General features: G+C 42.3%; 1 protein-coding gene across 20 annotated transcripts in view; it reads left to right on the top strand.

Moving 5' to 3' along the window:
• TEAD4 (TEA domain transcription factor 4) overlaps window positions 1–18,951 on the top strand; it is a 60,111-nt gene that overhangs the window by 9,393 nt on the left and 31,767 nt on the right. For 13 of the 20 annotated variants that reach the window (XM_074588308.1, XM_074588335.1, XM_074588316.1 and 10 more), the window contains one exon: window positions 5,045–5,299. The exons of 3 other annotated variants lie outside the window; for them this stretch is intronic. In XM_074588308.1, coding sequence (XP_074444409.1) covers window positions 5,293–5,299 — 7 coding nt within the window. In that variant the 5' untranslated portion in view covers window positions 5,045–5,292. Of the gene's footprint in view, window positions 1–4,669; window positions 4,925–5,044; window positions 5,300–11,818; window positions 11,938–18,951 lie in introns of those variants that run through there. 4 more of the 20 variants (XM_074588402.1, XM_074588431.1, XM_074588450.1 and 1 more) reach the window with 4 other exon arrangements.

The following is an 18,951-nucleotide window of genomic DNA, read 5'->3' as shown; positions in this document are numbered from 1 at the left end:
GCTTGAGACCGATTCCAGCAGGGAAAGGGGGTGGCCGGCCATAGAGTGGGGGGAGTCTTTTGGACAGACAGAGCAGCTCTAAGACATCTGAACAACTGGAGACAGCTGGCTGCAATTTTTCAGATCGTCAGGAAAGTATGATTTTGTGTTGAGCAGCTGCCACAAACACTTAAGAGGGAGCTGTTACCAACAGTAATGACTGAGGGATTGATATTAGAAAGCAGATGTGTCAGACTACAGAGTCTGTTAAAGATGTGCTCCCTGTCAATGAAACCTCACTGACGGGCTCTTGGCAGCTGTCTAGCCCTGCAGGATCTCTGAATCTCAATGAGATACCATGTGTGAAAGGAAGGAGAGTTAGTGTTGAAATTACCAGCGTCGGAACAATTAAAAAAAGGTGCTGGAGCTGAGAGATTTTTGTGCTTTTTCCACGGTTTTGCTTTCCTCTGACCCAAAAGCCTGTTTTTGTGAGTGACTCATTAGGAGATGGGCCATGGCAGAAAGAATAGGGACCAAGCGTGAATAAGAAACAGTGTTTGGACAGAGGGAAGCATAAGAAGGAAGTAGAGATAGTGAGGAGGTGGAGGGGCTGTGAGGGCCTTGTGTCTTTGAACCTGGGAGAAAATCCATCCAGCACAAAGAAAGGTAGTTAATCGAATCTCAATAAAACAAGTGTGGGATCAGAATAAGAACAACCGTAAGGTACAATACGAGAAATATGAGAGCCAAGAAGAGGAGTGTAAGTTCAAATGGAGGGAATCTGAAGAGAACAAACACCAAGCCTGGGACCTCTGGCAAAACTTCCTGTTATGAGAATGGGACAACATCCTCTGACTCCTCTGATCCCAAGAACTGTGGCCGGGGAGGGGATTCAGATGGGGAAGGAATTGTCTGAGAATGCCTGGGAACTGGGATGTCTGTTTAGTGATTTCAGAATCAAATTCTCTCCACATCAGAAGGAAGCTTTGTGATTACAAGCTCTTCCACAGGCAGAACTTAAAAAAAAAAAAATTTGCAAGCACTAAAATATTTAGTGATATTAGAACACTCAGTAATACATTGACTGCACCAGTAATACATTAAATACACCATTAAAGTTACCCAGCTCTATGTGTATAGCTACTATTGATTGAATGGGGAAACAGAAGCAAACTGAAAGCTTGATGCTAACAGAAACATCTGTATTTTGTTAAAGTAGTTTCTAATGAATATTATTCAAACCTGTCTTATAAATAACACATTCAACATTAGCATGTTTCTGGAAAATGCTCTGGTGATTCCGCTGACAGTTTTTCAACTTGCCATACTAATAAAGCCATTGATGATATAGTTTAGCCCCCAGCTTCTCTACAACTTGCTTTGCTTAGTTTAATAAATGGCCACCAGTGACTATTAATAAATGGTCACTTTGGCCACCAGTGAGTTCAGATCAACAGTGCTGGAAACAGAAGGCCTGAAGTGTTCAGCCAAAGAAGAGACCCACAGACCAGATAGCACCTGACCAGGACTCCCTGTATTACTGTTGATTGCCTCTGAGCACAGAGTATCACCTGGGATTGCATGTGGAGCTTACTATTTAAGCAACATTATTGAAGAAAACTTTGCAGGCCCTTTAAGCCCTTGGCACCTTACTGAATTAGAGATACAGAGTTATAACGGTTTTCATGGCCATTTCAGTCTATGGAATTTCTTCATAAGTTATCAAAAAGAAGGCCAATTTGTGTTAGTGTCTGGGTGATTACTGAGGTTTCAGCTGGAGATGGCCAAACATCCTTGAGTTTAAAGTCTGTACACTTCCACTTTTCTCACCATCCACCGGGAATAGCTTTAGTGCCAAGAAGGGAAAGCAGAATCAGGTCCCATGGTGTAGAAAAGTTGGGACTAGCCACGATAGCACATTTCGGTGCCTGCCGACCTAGTTGTAGCTTGGGATAGGACTAACATTGCTGGTCAAGGCACAAAAATAAAAAAAAAGTATCTACTCAGTTCAAGATTTATGTAATTTCTTCCCTCACTGCTCTTATGTCCCGCGTCCCCCTTGATTTGTCCCAATGTGAGATAAGGCTTGCATATTCTGTCTTTTGCGTTGTGGACAGCATGTTTTATCCTCCACTTACTCTGGAGCTTAGATCAGAAAGGACCCAGTTTCCTTTGTCACCAAAGGCACTTGGTGCAGATGTGAAGCCTTGTAAAACATGAAACAATCAGGCAACAGCTCCTAGGATTTAGATGCAAGGCAGGAAGGGGGGGGAAGTTATGCTTCAGATATATTTGCTTAGTTTCCAACATAAAGAGTATGCCATACTGAAATCATCTGCTAGGTATTCATCTGTGTCTGCATGCACTTTAAGGAGATGTAAATAACTAGATTCAAAGTAGGTGCTTTTTCTGGCTATGATGGCCATATGTTCCGCTGCTTGATAGCAGAGGTTGTAGCTTCCAGTGACCGTGGCTTTTGGGAATCATACAGTTGAGCAGTTAGAGTATGATTTCACTCGGTGTGGAGCTTGCTGGCTGTTGTGAGACTTGCATTTCCAAATGCAGGTGGTATTATGAATACACTTGCTGTCACACCGTAGTCTTCTTTCTGAATTCCTCCATTTCTCAGTCTGTCAGCCTAAGTTAAAATTAGCCTGTGCCTTGTGTCTGTGGAAATTTTAATGTGCATTAAACACAGAGGGTCTTGACAATCTTCAGGGTCTAGGGATGCTTGGGGAAATATCAAAAGAAGAACAGCTGGAACAGATAGCTCCTGCTTCTCTGTCAGAGTCCTCCTGTGGAAAGCTACTCCTCTGTGATTATTCCCCAGCAGGACAATCTCTTGAATACACATGTAACTTTTTTTTATTGAGCATCTGACAGTGAAAGGGGATTTACTGGTGGTAGGTGCTTGGTGAGGGAAGCAAGTGTTACCACTTCAGGATCTCTTAAAGTCACATTGCCTGCTTTGGTGCCATTCACAGTGTGCTTGGGATGTCTGTCCCAGTGGTAAAGGCCAAGCGTGAGTTCCCCTTTCTGCCCTCCTCACATCCCATTTTATTCTTTCTTCCCGTGCTCTGCAAGTGTACAGCATGGGTCGGACGATTGAAATAATCTAATGTAGGGGCTGAAGTGGTCAGGTGGACAGTGGTAGGCCAATCTAGTGATTCATGTGTTACAAACATTCTCATGGAAATAAATGGTATTTTCTAAATGTTTCCTAAATGTCTATGTGAACAACTTGTTAAAATGCTGCACCATGATGTAAGAAGTATACTGTGTCTAGAAATTACTCAAATTCCCAGTGTTGTCTTATTTGTTTCCTGAGCTTTCGGTGAGTTTTGGAGACGTAAAATAGGTAACTACGGCTGTCTAAAGTCATTAAGGAGCAGCAGAACCTTCTGAGAGCCAGTGTTGTCAACTCTTACAACTTCAGCTTCTGAAATTATAAAATTCTTAAGAATTTCAGCTTTTATTAAAAAAAATAAATAAATCTAGTCTTTATGGTCTTGGAGAAGATTTTGTAAACGTGAAATCCAAAGAGGTAAGAAAACAGACACTTAAAAAGGAGTGTATGATGTAATGTTTTTTTTTTAAGTTGATATCAGAAAAGTTTCTGGAGCCATGCGCCCTAAATTTTTGAACTTCTGAAGTTGACTGAATGGACCTGCTTTGCCTATTTGGCAACTAGGGCACAGCACAAATTTTGTTGTAGCTAGTTTTTGACGTAGACCATGCTCGAATTTCTCCTCTGTTCTCCTTTATATTATCACTGTGATATTTCTGAGCTGGTCTTGGTTTGGTGTCTTGCACACTAGGTAAGCAGCCCAGCTTTGGGACAACAGTTTGACTTGGTATCTGAGACTTCTCTCTTTACTCTCTTATTCAATGCAAGTTTGATGATTCTGTTGCTCTTGCCAAAAAAACCTTATTCTGATTTTCTTGCTACACAATTCTTTGTGGTGATAAGCAGGGCAGTTCTGAACTCTCTTTTAACTGCATTCTTTGTGGCTCGGCTAACAAAACTATTAAAAAGGTAAACAAACAGTTTTGGGATTAAGGCAGAGAAATTACCTGTGTTTTTAGAAGCCATTTGTTCTCAGTATGGTTGACTGGAAGTGTCTGTACGGTCTGAAGCTGCTTTCTGAATGAGTGTTTCAGCAGCTCCACTCAATGACATCAGCCTCCACTGTAGGTGTTCATAAGTAGACTATAATTTATTGTAGTTTTCAAGAGCTAGCAGCTGTCTGCTTAGGCTCAATGAGAAACCGGTTTCTGCTTCTGCCCAGTGGCAAATCTAATAGCCTGAGACTGGTAAAGGATGAGGGAGCAGAGAGGCACAGAGAACTGAACACATTTGCCCAAGGTCGCTCTGAAGATGAGCAGCAGAAACAGGCTTAAGCGCCTAGGATTCTTGACCTGCAACCTAGTGCCTTTATCCTTTTACTCACGGTGCCTTCTGCTTCTGCCAGCATATAGTGCTGCAATTCGGGAGACATTGCATTAAACTGTCTGGCTCCAGGAATTGCTTTTTAGAAGTGCAGCTGATCCTTGAGAAGAAGAAATGTCAGTGTTAAAAATGACACCAACTACTAACTCTGATCCAGTGAAACAGTATCTAAGAAAATTTCAAGCCCAGTACTCGGTGATGACTAGATGATTCATCACTGCTTTATTTTGTATAGTCTTTCACACGAACTGAATCCCTGTATGCGTGCTTCAGAAAGTTAAAAAACAGTTACACAGATAATGACAGCAGAGGGAGAAGGAAATTAGGAGACAAAAGCACAGGCAAGAAGACAGCTCTGAGGAGAATTGGGAAGTGATAGAGAGTTAATGAACCAAAGAGATACGGGAGCAGGCTGTTTTATCAGAAGGATTTGCAGAAAAGATTTGAATCCGAACATTAATAGAAATCAGGCACGTGGTTGAGTTACTGTTTAAGGTAATCTTGAAGTTAAAACCCTTGTCACTGAGGGTTTTTTTAACTTTTTCTTTAGAATCTCCAAATTTTCCTAGAGAAGAGGATTTCTAACTGACAGATGGGATGTGTTTGTCATCACAGGTTCCGAGTCTGCTTCTCCGTGTGGCACCTTGGAGTTTCTAGCTGGCACCATTACCTCCAACGAGTGGAGTTCTCCCACCTCCCCTGAGGGGAGCAACGACTCAGGGGGCAGTGAGGCCTTGGACAAACCCATTGACAATGACGCTGAGGGTGTGTGGAGTCCGGACATTGAGCAGAGCTTCCAGGAAGCGCTAGCCATCTACCCACCATGTGGACGGCGGAAGATTATCTTGTCAGACGAAGGCAAGATGTATGGTAAGGAGAAAGGAAGGGCACATCACAACACTCCAGGCAACCTGCACCGTGCAGGCCACTTGCCTTGTACCAAATGATGTTCTGAACGAACTCTTTTCTCTCAGATGATCCCAAGTTGATGCAGTTGGTCGCTTCAAGTTGTATTTAGGAAAATCAGTGAAGATTTTAACATTCAGAGATCAAAAAGAATTATAGATGTCTTTTTCAGGGGAGCATCAACAGCAGAGATCCCAGAGTTGGGCATGCTACTGAACTAATCTTTGGATAGATATCATATAATGACTTCATGGTGTGACTAAGTCTGTCTTTTATGGAGTCTCTCGCTGCCGTCTCCAACGTTCTTGTTATTCTAACAGGTAAAGGTCTGTGTCTGGCCCTAAAGGGCAGAAGGTCAGCCCCTGAATCCTTGAATGGCTCTGCTGGCGATGTGCAAACACCTAGTTTGTACACTTCAAATCTTAGGGGAAGAAAGCAGATCTCTGGCTGCTCCCTTTCGTTGTAGTTTGCCTTCTTATCGAATGTCTTTCACCTGTGGGTTCTTCTCAGCTAGCTAGCTACCCATCCCTGAATGCAGAGAAGCGCTGGCTTGCAGCTGCTGCGGAACTCTACTTTTTAGGTGGTAGACATTATTTTGAAATGGATTTTTGACCTCTTCCACAGTTACAGTTTCTCTCTTGATTTTTGTCTGGTCTGGTCTGGATTTTCTAGCTCAGTGTTGGAAGAAGCCACCTGGTACTTCTGTGACTAAAAAGCAAAGCAAAGGCTGAGAGTGCACAATATTTGGTTAAAAGTCCCAAGGCGTTAAAACTGTTTCTCAGACTAGCACTAGCAAGGATCTTACGGATGGCAGCCCTCTTTCTGTCCAATCACTGTTTGCTTTTTTTAGGTTTACCTAAGATCTGTGTGTCTGCAGGCTCCATCATGGGAGCACCATGCCCTGAAGGATATGGGGCACTTCACAAGTCATCCTGCAGGTTTCTGTCCACCCATCGGGCCATTGTTCACTGAGCTGAGGAATAGATTGCTCTCACTATGGGGGCATGGGTGGGGTCTTGTTTACGCAGCCTTATCTCCAATGGATGGTTTTGCTGGGTACATACATCATTGTATCTCTACAGAGCAATGTATGTTGAGTGAGGCTGATCACCGTGAGGCTCAGCAAGTGTCAATATTCTGATGTAGACGTCAGTTTCTGTTCTGTGATGGCACAGACATTTTTGTGGTTGTGCTATGGAACCGACTAGAGAACTAATCCAGTTTAAAACCAACACAGCCAGAAAGGGGAAAAAAGTGAACTTTAATTTGGATATGCCCCCTGATTTGTTTCACTGCACAGCTACTTGTGCTGATACTTAGAGAAGGGATGAGGAGAGTGGGAATGAGCAGCCATGGTTGAGGTGAGGGTAGGACTGCTTCTTTCAGAAGCAATGCTTGCTTAAAATGTTATTCAAACCAAAATATTATTTGAAAATTCACCCATAGGCATAGATTAGTGACATGCTCCTTCCCACTGTTAAGTCTGCACTAGTTTTCAAGATAGGTGTCTTTTAAAATTACTGGTGAAAAAATACAGTTGTGTTTTAAGACTGCCTTAATTTGCTAATCATTCTGCATAGTCCCTGAAATACTTCATCTTTGGAATGAATGTGTCATAGCAGAGAGCAAAATGGGCCAGAAAAGAAATAAGAGTGAGAGCAAAAGTAAAAATGAAGTAGAATAGACTACAGGAACCAACAAGACTTAGTTGGGGCCTTACCTAGCATGGACTGGTATTTAATGGAGTCTCTAGTTAACTACGCTGGGGATCTGCAGAAGGTAAAATAACCCACTTGCAGGGTGAAAAGTTTAGGCTAGGCTCTGGGAGAAGAAATGAATCCTGCACGCCCTCCCCCACTACTCCAAATGGGACAGTGTCCCTGCTTGCCTTCAGTGCACCTGTTCCCAACATGGATGGTTGGTTTGATGTGCTTCTGAGAGAACTTGAGGCATTGATTTATGACCTCCTTTGCTTACTAGACTCCAGGATCCATGCCAAGAAAGCGGGGCCCAGCCTGGGATCTATAGAAAGATATGACCGGGCAGGGAGAATAAATATAGTCCCTGATTTCATCTTCACCCCTTACGAGCCAGCTCACTGAACAGGACAAGCTGTATGTGGAGCTGGCCCTGCCTCCAAGGGGTGGTTGTTTAGCTGTCCTGTGGCTGACTTGCACTGAACTCAATGAACCAAGGAGCGAGGTGTTACAGAGAACTGCGTGTGCCCCTTTCCCTTCACAAAAGGAGAACCGTTTCGCTGTTTCCCACTGAGGAGTGGCTTGTGTGGTACTATGCTTCCGGGTATGATGTTCCAGGTCCCAGGATTTGTGGAATTCTATATGCAATTTATATACTTACCTGTTGTGAGGCAACCTGTTATCAGTTTAAAGTTAGTAGTTTGTAGTGGTAAACATGTTCAACAAGCTGAAGTACGCAAAGCCAATAGGAAGAACTTGCACTGTTTTGTTTGACTACATTTAAAATTGTACAGAAAGTTGGGCTTCGGCCTGTACACAGCCTTCATGCTCATGTTCCCCAGCCTCTTCCAAGTCGGCTTGCTTTTTACAGCCTTTTAGAACACACTCTGCTGATTGCTAAGTGGACATGATTCCTACTTCACCTGGAAGTCAGCCAAGCCTCTTCTCTGTACCTTGATGATCTGCGTCTTGATGCCTTTGCTGCCTTCTTTTTTTTTTTTCTTTATCTTTTCCCCTCCTAGACATGTTCCATTACTGGAGGCAGCATCCTGACTGAATAAGCTCATACCACAGTACGGCTCCAGGTATAAGCGCTCACTGTCCTCTCCAGCAGTCTCTGCTTACCACCTGCTTAAGGCACAAAAAGCTGTCTGATATGGGATGCTGTCTTTTCTCCTAATCATTGTGTTGACATTAGAAGCAGTGAGTCTAGAGCACCATTAACCTATTATCTGGTGCCTTCTGATACCACCAAGTTCCCGCAGGATCATTTTTTTAAGTGTTGCCTGCTGGAATACTATGGGGGTACCATATTATAAATCTGGCTCTTACACTTTCCAGCTGTGTTTTCCCATGGGAGAAATAATATCTGTAGCATTTGTACCAAATAAGCAATCACATAACTTGGTGTTAGAGTCACCATCTCCTGGCATCTTCAGTACTGATTTAGAGAAAAGAGAGGAAAAAGCTTAGTGTGATTTGCATGGAGATGTTAAATAGAGCAGGTCTCCCAACACTACTGAGGACAGAGAAATAAAAACCAGTAACTAGTAAGTGATGCTAATTTTGACAAAACAGTGCGGGGGCCTTGATTTACAAGTGAAGAAGTAAAAGCTTGGAAGAACTGAGCTACTTACTGCCTTAGCCATACAGCATTCACTTCTGCTGCACAAACATATGGCTTGGAGGACCTTTTTATAAGAGAAGCTAGAATTGGTGTCTGCTTGTTAGATTGCTGTTATGTAGGAGGCAGTAGTTTAGCAGGGGGTTTACAAACAGCTCAGCCATTTCTGTGCTGAGCAAGGGGGAGCAGACAGCTGGGGGTGTTACCAGAGACAGGCCTCTGCTTTGTTTATAACCATATGCTGACTGAATTGTTGCCTGTTTCCTACTAACCTTCTTACTGTGTGAGAAAAGAGTTAGTCACTGAGCTGATGTTACAAAGAGTGATAATGAGGAGACAGCCAGCAGTAGCTAATCGCCAAGGATGGGATAACAAGGAGTAGTTAATCACTTCAAGGTTCTTTTGTGCATCAAGTAAGTTCTCCTATACCAATTAGGACAGAGCTGTGGCTACTTCAAGGAACATCCTTATCATCGTCAAGAAGTTGGCCAACTTACAGTACACTTCTACTGTCCTGAGATGACTCAATACCTTAAAAGGATAATGTGAGGAAGGGTATCCCCACCCAAACGACCACCAAGGAACTCATACGTGCGCAAAAGTGTCGTGCTGATGCTGCAAAATTTAACACGCGGATGCAAAAAGGCTATTTGGTCATCCTAATGAATATGTAAGCCCAGGTGGAGTTATGTATTAGGTAGGTGGAATTATGAGCATCTTCTGTGTATAAATAATGAGTGAATGTCCCCGATAAGGCGTGCTAGATTTGTGGGTTTTCCCCCTAGCACCCGACGTCAAATAAAGCAATATCTCCTCTCTAAACTACTTTTGGTTTCGAGAGCTTTTATTTCAGGTAACAGGGGCAGTCATCTATCTCCCAGGCTGGTGCCATCTGTTTCTGAGTTGAAGCCCTAATTTGGCTGATAGGAAATACTTAAAGATGTCCAAAGCTCAGAGGCTGAGTGATAGAAGGATAGTTAACCATGTTACTAGTTAAAACCTGGAGCAGGCAGTGAACTGCAAAGACTTGAGCTAGCAACATGAAGTAAGCTGGCATAAAAGATCAGTCTGACGAAAACTACCATGTCACAGGTGGTCCCTCCCACCCCTGTTCTGAAATGACTAGGTAAATCTGCAGAATATTGGCGTCATCTCAAAGGGTTCTGTTATCAGTTAATGTTTTCCCCGACCTCAAAAAGGCACTAAAAGTAAAACTGAAAAGCAAACAAATAAAGTCAAAGAAGCACAAAACATACAATGCCTGTCCCAGTTCATAAACACCACTTCTTGACGGGAGGGAAAAGCATGGTAGCTATTACAAATATGAAAACCTTCAAGGTGTCAGTCTTCAAATGCTTTCTTTCTATATCTAGTTTAGCATCTCACCTGATGATGTTTCCGTCAAAGCAATTGGAACATGCTGAGAATGTGCTTGCTCAGTTGACACTGAACTGGCCAGCTGAAGTAATTGCAAAATTTGAGTTTCAGGTGTAATATCCCTCAGAGAGATACTTCTACAGTTCCTATCCCTTCCATTATTGTGACCTAGTGAACTGTAGAACAGCCCTTTATCCCACAGTTTGGGTAACAAAAGTTAATCTCCCATTTTAAACACTAGAAGATGGATGAAACTTAGATTTGTGAGCAATCGGTCAGGATCCAGACTTTTCCCTCATCTCCTTTTTCTGGTGGTAGGTGTGATATTCTTGGAGTTGCTCAATGTCAAGGTTTTGTTTCACTGAGTCAGCTTTCAACTTTGCTTTTTTGTGGTTCTACTTCTTTGCAGTTGACTAGATGAAGCTAGATTTCTGGAGACCTTTGCAACAGGTTAAACTTCTGCTGGAGTTTGTCAAGTTTGTTTTTCTTCTGTCCTATTTGTAAGTCGAGTTTTTGGTTCTTCAAGTTAAACTGTATGTCAGTTTAAATGGTGTTTTCTCCATGCAAACATAAAAAGAAATATTTTTCCAGAAGTTCCAACCATTTCCGAACTATTGAAGAATTTACCACTTTTGAAATGCCAACCAACCAGGAAACTGCTGTTGCAGTTAGTACTGGCTGTGGCATCTTTCCTTAACATACTTAGTACTGAACAGAAATCTATTAGCAGTTTTATTGTGTATTACATGTTACCAAAATTATTGTGACTACTTTTTGGGGGGGCTTTATTCTGTTGTTTCAAAAAAGGGCACATACTTTTTCCTGTCCCTTTTAATTTTTATCAGCTTTGTAGTCCCATTTTTATCCATCAGGCTTAAAACAAAGCATGTTGTGCAGAATTATGTCTTTCTCACTGTATACGTCTGCAGTCAGAGCTTTCATCATCTTTGTGTAACTTCCTTCATAAGCAACACTCTTCTGGTTCTTCCTCTGACTTTTTCATTTCTAGGTTTCAAATGTTTAGTAATTCTCCAAGGTAGAGTTGATTTGCAGTGGTATGTTGTCAGCAAGTCAATTTTTTTGCATTGTAAATAGCACAGCCACTTTAATGGATTCCTAGTTTAGTAAGCCAGCTTTATGCTTTGTAGCTGCATCCATTCATCTGCCTTGTACCTGAGTGACTGTCACGGTTTCATTTGTCAACCTTTTCGCTTGTTGCAAGTCATTGTTTTGCTTTTCCTGTGCTTCTGGATAACTTTACACACTTCCATTTTTTTTCTGAGAAGTTTAGTAAAAAAGCCTTAGTGGTTTGGTTTTGTGTTTGTTTTTTTTTTTACATTTTAAAAAACACTGCATACTTTCACAATTACATCCAAATATTTCCAGTTGCTAATCTGCTCTTACATATACAAAATGTTCATTTACATTTAAAATTTCAGATTGAATTAAAAACCTGAGAAAAAAATCAGACATGGAAAAGGAAAATTAATAATGTCCACTGGCTTGAGTTTCTTTTTTCCTTAAAACAAGCACACGTAAAGCCCTCTTCTGGACAGGTTTTTGCCAACACATAACCAGAAAAATCTCAAAAACAGGGGTTGAGTTCTGAGAAGAGCAACGAGCATACCAGACTTAACATTGAGCTCTGGGAGTCGGAGGGACTGATTTAGGAGGAAAGATTAAAGTAGCTAAATATACATAGCTTGGCTAAGCGATGACTGAAAGGTGGAGGGTGGGGGGACACATAATAACAGTCTAAAAATATTTGAAGGGTGTTAACATTTAGGAGGGAGAGGGATTTTATGTGGAACATGTGAGCATGACTAGGATTAATGGGAGAGAAAGAAGGAATACAGGATGGGTATCAGGAGAAGCTTCATGACAGCATGGTGCTCGGTGCTGAGGTATCTCTCTTCTGTACCCAGTTAGACTGGAAATGCTGTTGTTTCAGACTTATAAATTGTATCAGACAAAACTCTAAGGAATATATTTGTAAAACTAGTCCTAAGGAGTGGTGGGTGTGCGTATGTATGTGTGTTTTGTATGGATGTGAGGTGGATTCTAGATTAAACATGCTTTCATTTTACACAAGAAATGGAGAACAGCGGGCATTAGCATTAGGTGGTGACGGAATATTGCTTTCCACTGTGAATATCTGCAGGTTTTTTTCAAAATTGTTAGTATTATGATTTATATTATGTGTGTTTTTGTGACATGAATAAATTTGAGACTGTGGACGCAGAGGCCCTTTCTCAGGTCTAAAACAGGAAGAGCAAACTTCAAGATAAATACAAGGAGTGCTTTCTCAGAATTTGTCTTAATTCTGTTCATTAGTCAGACATTGGGTAGAGAAGGGTGATCGCCTTTCTCAAGCAAGGGGCTGCACATACCTAGAGGGAGCTGATAAGTGTCAATATGGAGATTCCGTGGGGACCTGGCATAGGAAAAAAGGAGCTTGCTTATTTCTACAGTGCAAGTAAGCAAAACCTATCACATGAACTCTCTTTTAAAGTATCTTTCAAAGGCGTGCCTTATTGCTGGAGGGCGTGTATGAAATATAACTTAACAAAACTTTATTGAAGTATCCCTATACGTATGTTAAGCAAAACCAGTATAAGACAGTGTAACCTTTCCAGGTTCTAGTGCCTTAAGGGGTGACCCAATGTGAAGGAAAGCTGCTCGATCAGGAAAAGACAGTATTACAGCTAAAAGAAGAGGCAGTATTCTCATTCATGTAGGATCCAGATAATGAGCACAGGAGACCTAGGGCTGTCTGTTGGTTTAAACAGTTGCTCATTAGCTAATCCATAACAAGCCCTGTATTGTCTGTGTATGATGAAGATCTGGGCAGCAAAACTGGGAAGGCTGTGTGCAGTTTGTGCCCAAACAGATGGTCTTGTAAGTCTGTTCGTCACTGGCAGAGCTGACTTAAACCTCTGGGGCTTGGGTACACCTGCTGCTGAAGGGTGCATAGCCAGCAGCTGTTCCTCGTTGCTGTCACCTTGAACTTGTGACCCATCTTCTGGGTACTCCTTCAAATTCCCGGAGGCCCACTGCATGCACATATACAGGCATGGTCGTGCTCTGTCTCTGACTTCTGGAACAGGAAATGACATTGCCTTCATTGAAACTTTTTCGTGTAAAAATGTTTTCAGAATCACTCTTTCCTCTCAAGTGTGATTTGTACAGTAATTGCAAAGCCCTTTTCAGGAGCTTGCATTGGAGTCTGTGAACTGGAGTGCCAGGAGTGTACTCATTCCCAATAGGAATGACCCAAGTTGTTGACTGCAAGTGCTCCAGACGTAGGCCTATTTCTAAACATGACAGTATTACAGGGAAACGCACGTGCATGTATGGTATTTAACACAATATTGCCTTCAGCCTTGACTGGGGATTGTGAGCATTCCTGCATATGAAAACTCCATCATCATCTTTAGTTGTAAAATCATAGAAAATGCTGCTGGGAGGGACCTTCGAAGGTCATCTTATCTGTTCCTGTACCCAGAGGCAGTGCCAGCACTACTTAAACTGTTCATGTCTAGTCTGATCCTTTGTGGCTAAGATTGGAGGAAAGTGATTTGACAATTCTAGAGATAGTAGCTTTCACCTAGAAGGTAGCTGAAGCACCTAGATATTTGCAAATTTTCTTCTGGATCCGCGCACATTTTTAAGTATCCCTGTAGCTTAAATAGTTCTGTCATCCTCTTGTTCCTGCTCTCCTGTCACTGCCTGAATCATGGTTGCCCAGCTATCTATCGGACTTACACTGTACACACAGTCAGGGAAGAGATGTTTAAAGAATGTAGAACAGAATTGCTCCAGTGTTATAAGCAGAAAGAGAGCAGGAGAGGAAATATCACAAGCCACTGTAAGGAAATTTGATGAGGTTGGCGGAATTCAGCTATTATCCAAACCAGTTCCTGGGTAGCTACCCAGTTATGAAGACTGCGCTTCTGCTGGGCTTTCCTGTCCATTCTCTCTTTTCACCTGTTGCAGAGTATGGCATCTTTTTGCTACTGCTGGGATGGTGTCAAACTGTTCTGTGTTGAGACTAAGAGTATATCTCCTTCAGAAACAGTGAGATGACCTAACAGTTCACTGCAGAAGAAGAGAGGAAGTTCCCACTCCCGTTACCTTGCTCCTCTGCTCTGCTTCCAGTTTTGTGCTCCCACTCTTTAGGCTAACTTCAGTTTTCAGCAGACCTCTTGCTGATCCATTTTACCTTGCTAAACCGATAGCAAACTACTCTGGCAAAATGAGCTGGACAGATTTCTGACAGATTAGAGAGCTGAACTGACCTGTGGAACAATTTTGTGAGAGAGTTAGGGAAAAAAGGCAAACACTTTTTCAGCAGTAGCCAGACGTTCATTTAAGCTGAAACTATAACTTGATGGTTTAAAGTAATCATGGGTAATGACTGCACTCCAAATTATTATGGCAAAAACTGAAGACTGGTGAAGTGGCAGCCATTCCACTTACAAAGTCAGTATTCCTGTATTCATATAACGCAAGAACAGTCTCTGGGTTCTTTTGCTCTCCTTGAAGCTGCAGCAGAATTTTCAGTCAGTTAGCTGGGCCTGGGTCCTGGTGTGTTCTTACATGTGAAGTGAAGTAGTCACAACCCCTCACAGGACTATGCCAGACCAGTCCGGATGCCTTGAGAACTGCGTGGTTCTGTGCTGGTCACACAGCAAGTGGCTACATGGATCTCACGGACCCCTTTTATCTCCAATTTCTGCGATAGCTGAAGCTTTGAGTACTTGGTCAGCCTGTCATCTGGGCACGCGCACAAGATTAGCACTTGGGGCAGAAATCTGCTAGAAACAGCGTACTACCGTTGGTGCCAGCAGAGGCAGGTGGCTGCAAAACGAGGAGGAGAGGTGCTGAAGTTTTTGCTATCCTTTGAGGCAATATCACTGAAGCACTGCTGAGAGTTGCTTTCAGATACCTCGCAGCTATTGGAAGTTATTGAAACGAGCAGACAAGATGTTTATTGACCTAAGGAAGGATTTAGCAGATGTCTGGGTCTGTAATGTGGAAATGGGACTCACAGGAACTGGAAGATGTTGTTATAGTTAAGCGTTAATTTCAGTGCTACCCTCAACAGTCGTGTTTTTCTGAACCTGGGCCTTGGTGAGTAAAGTGTGTTTGTGCTTGTATAACGTGGTCCTTCTCAGGTGTCCTAAGAGACTGTAAGCTGTTAATTTGACATGCCTGACGTGCAGGATGGTTATTGGTTGTTTCAGGTGTTATATCTGGTACACTCTCTGGCATCTGAAGGACGTGTATTGCTATATGGAGCTGCTTCAGTGTGATCGCGGGATTTCCGAGCCAAACTGAATGTAAACAATTTCTATAAGTTTCTCATCAGTCTAACTCTGGAACAAGAACTCTAGCACCAGAACAAGTCCCAGCGCTGTTCCTGTTGCAGCCTTTAATGCATATATGGAGGAGTACATATTGGATGGATTATCTTACGTTTCTATGGCTTGAGGCGGTAATGTGGGAAAACACATCTGATGAGGACATTCAATTTAGGCACTGAAAAACTGTATTAAAGCCTGAGGGGTGGTGGAGAGCTGCGTAGCCTGGAGCTTCCCATTAGGCCGATGGCGAGGGATTGCTGCATGCATACATTGTTGTACCTTAGTAAAAGTTCATCTTTACAAGGAACAACTCCACGTGTCTTTGGGGCAGTAATGAGGAGGTACTTTAACTCTGTCTAGCCTTTACACAAACGATGCAAGCACAGGAAGAACCTTGCCTGTATTCTTACCAGTCTGTATGTGTGTGAGGGTTAGGTGGTGTACAGTTCCGGGATACAATTTCTCTGGTGGAAAAACTGGTTTAAGAAGTTCTGCCCTGATTCTTTCTCCGTTTTGTCTCTGCTGTGCCAATGCTGTGGTTAATATTGTCAAAAAACGCGCTAGCTCACCAATCCAATTAAAAATAAGCTGATTAGGAAAAACAAAACCAACAACAAAATCCAAATGGGGGGGGCTTATTTTTGAATTTTTGGGAATTAGTTTAGACTGGTGCGTCTTAGTCCTTATCCGCCGCCTCCCCTCCCCTTCTTCCGGTAATTTAATTGGTACAGCTGCACACACGAGTTGGTGGGATATTGCAGGAGGAGGAATGACCAGCTGAGGAGAGGGGAGCCTCTTCAGGTTGTTTTGTTGATGAAGAATTTGTTGCTGTAACTACCCGTGTGGTGACTGACTTTTCATTTATCTCCATTCCTTGTTTGGAACTAATAAGAAGCTTCCCAAAACCTGCAGGGTCTGTAATTATTATCCCTCAGTCATGCACCTTGCGTAAAGTGTTGTAAATTGGCCATCAAGAAACAGCAGTTTCTAAATGGGGATGGCACTTCTTGTGTTTCTAGGTGTGAATTTAGGTTATACAGTGGAAAAGGAGAGGAATAACCTTCCCAGCAAAAGGTCTTTTTGCGCAAGATGGGGTTTCAGTGTTTAGACCAGTTAGTAAATGAGACAACTGAGTTTTAAGACTCGAGACAGATTGCTCACCCGACTGCCATTTCCACACGTGAGGTGCTTGACTGGCACATTCTGCCCAGCAAATAGAGCTTCAACTTCTTTGTCCTTTCAAAAGAGGAAGGAGCTCAGCACTTCCACAGTCAAATGATGAAAACAGGTATGTCAGGGAAGAGCTGATGAAGTGGTGATGCTAATCACTTCAGTATTGTATTGTCAGGTTCCTGATTGTTTTGATAATTTTCAGAAGTACTGAAAGCTTTCTTTGAGTCTTCATCTCAAAATCCCCTTACTGTAGGGACTACATGAGCTCAGGGAATCTCCTTGTGGAAGGTTAATACTGAGCAAATTCAGGCATGGAATAAATGAGTGAGGAAACTTTCTTCTCACAGCTGAATATAAAATTCTCTGGTATGTGTAACTGTGCTATGGGAACGTGAACCTGAACCTGACTGTTAAGCACTGAAGCTCTGCATTGGTGGGTGGAGATATGTCTTTGTAGGACAGGCCAGTGCAGTAAAATGCAGTATGGTTTTCTGTGGTCTCTTTCATGGGAAGTGATCCCAGTACGATGGTCACAGTGGTGTATTAAGTCCTTTTATTGCCTCCTGAATGTAGTTCTCTGGGTTCAGTGTAAAAGTTAGGAATAAAAATACAGGTTGTTTAAGAAAAAAAAAAAAAGCTTCAGAAGGAGCTCAATCAGAGTGAACTTCGTTATTAATATATCATTTAAAGAGTTGTCTCCTGCTCCTAACTAAAAATAAACATGCTGCTCCTGAGATCGTCCACTGCTGTTGGGGCTACTTCCCACAGGAATTTGCCACACTTGCAGTCCAGATAAATGGGAAAAACAAGACACCATGCTGCATTACTTGCTCAGTATGTTTAGTTTATAGGTACCAACAAAGTCTGAAGACCAGTGAAGAGCAAACAACAGAGTTTAGACATTGATGGTGGGGGAGTGAAGATGGAGGTTCCCAGGGAGAGGTAGAAAGATAGGGATGAATAGGGAGATGGTTATTGCAGAATTTTTATTGACTTTGGGGACAGCCTCTGCTCTGGTAGTGGAATTCATAGTAAAAGTAGGAGCTGAAACAGAGAGGGAGGAAAGGACTGAGCCTTTGAAAGAGTTTGGGTGTTGAATGTCATCATTGTATTATATAAGTTGTATACCAAGACAAAGCTCAGAAAAAAGGGGAGAAGTACCCATAGGAGAGATAGAGGCTAAAGTCTACAACTTCATAAACAAGTTTCCTGAAAAGAGATTTTAAGGTTGAAAGCAAGCATGATAAGTAATCAAGAAAGATGTGACATTAATGATTGCCAAAAGTCAAGGAAGTTAGTAAGAGATGAAGAGAACCCAGACCAGAGAAGGAGAGGTCGCGTACTGCGTTTCCTCTCACCTTGAAAAAGCTAGGCTGGGAAATGGGGAAGACAGCAGAATTTTCTCACCAAGGCTTTGGTAAGAAAAGATGGTTTGTGGTGAAGGGAAAGTCCAATAAAGATAGCATTAAAACAAATGTTAAGGATTATATCAGTAAGAGTTGAGTATCTGTGCATTTTGATGAGAAGATGGTATTAGCGATCAGGAAGACAAAAGTGTGGTTTTTGATGCATGCAGCCTTGTTTCTGGAAAAGGTGATGCCCAGGAAGGCATTTAGTGTAGCTGGGAGGAGGGAGCAGTGGAATAAGAGATGGAAAGCAAGGCTGTACAGGGAGGTACGGATTGGGGCAGATCCCAGTGGCAGTTAGTCCCATGTTGTACATGCACACGTGAACATAGCACGCACTGCTTTTGCCTCGAGTGTCATTCTGGTAAGACTTGCTCGGCGGTTAGTTTTGCTTTGTATGCATAGAGAAGCATTGACATTTGGTGGGCAGCTGAGGTGTCCCTAAATTCCCTCCTTTGTCTATATTTATTTGTCATGCTGTCTGATGCACACAGTTCATTATGTTTATGTTGATTCTAATGAACAGTTAACTAAATGCTTAGCAAGTTCAGGAGACAGCCATGTCCCAGGAGCTAACATTAAATGACACAAAGAGATTGAAATGATAAGTGAGATGGCTTCCTTGACCTTGCTTTGATTAACCTTCCACTAGATGCAGCTGGGTAGCTGCTTCTGTAGTTCTCTTACCTTTGCTGCACTTCACAGGTAGGTGCATATGTTTGCTTTGGGTACAGAAAAGATAGCGCTACCAAGAAGCAGATATTTTCATGCAGTTTCCCATTGGAAGGATTTTGCAGAAATCATCGAGTTCTTTTCTCTCGCTCATCACAGAAGAGAGGCTTTTGGTTCTTCTACTTTCTTTGGCAACAGGTGTGTGTGGAATTATAAGGCTTAAAGACGTGCTTTATCTGCCTCTTGTACAAGCAGTAATATACCATTACTAGCAGAAAGCCAACACGAAGCTTTGATGTAA

Source organism: Larus michahellis, chromosome 1 (assembly GCF_964199755.1).
Source record: "Larus michahellis chromosome 1, bLarMic1.1, whole genome shotgun sequence".
NCBI lineage: Eukaryota > Metazoa > Chordata > Aves > Charadriiformes > Laridae > Larus > Larus michahellis.
The sequence above is the reverse complement of the archived record's forward strand: the minus strand, read 5'-3'. Positions and strand labels throughout refer to the sequence as shown.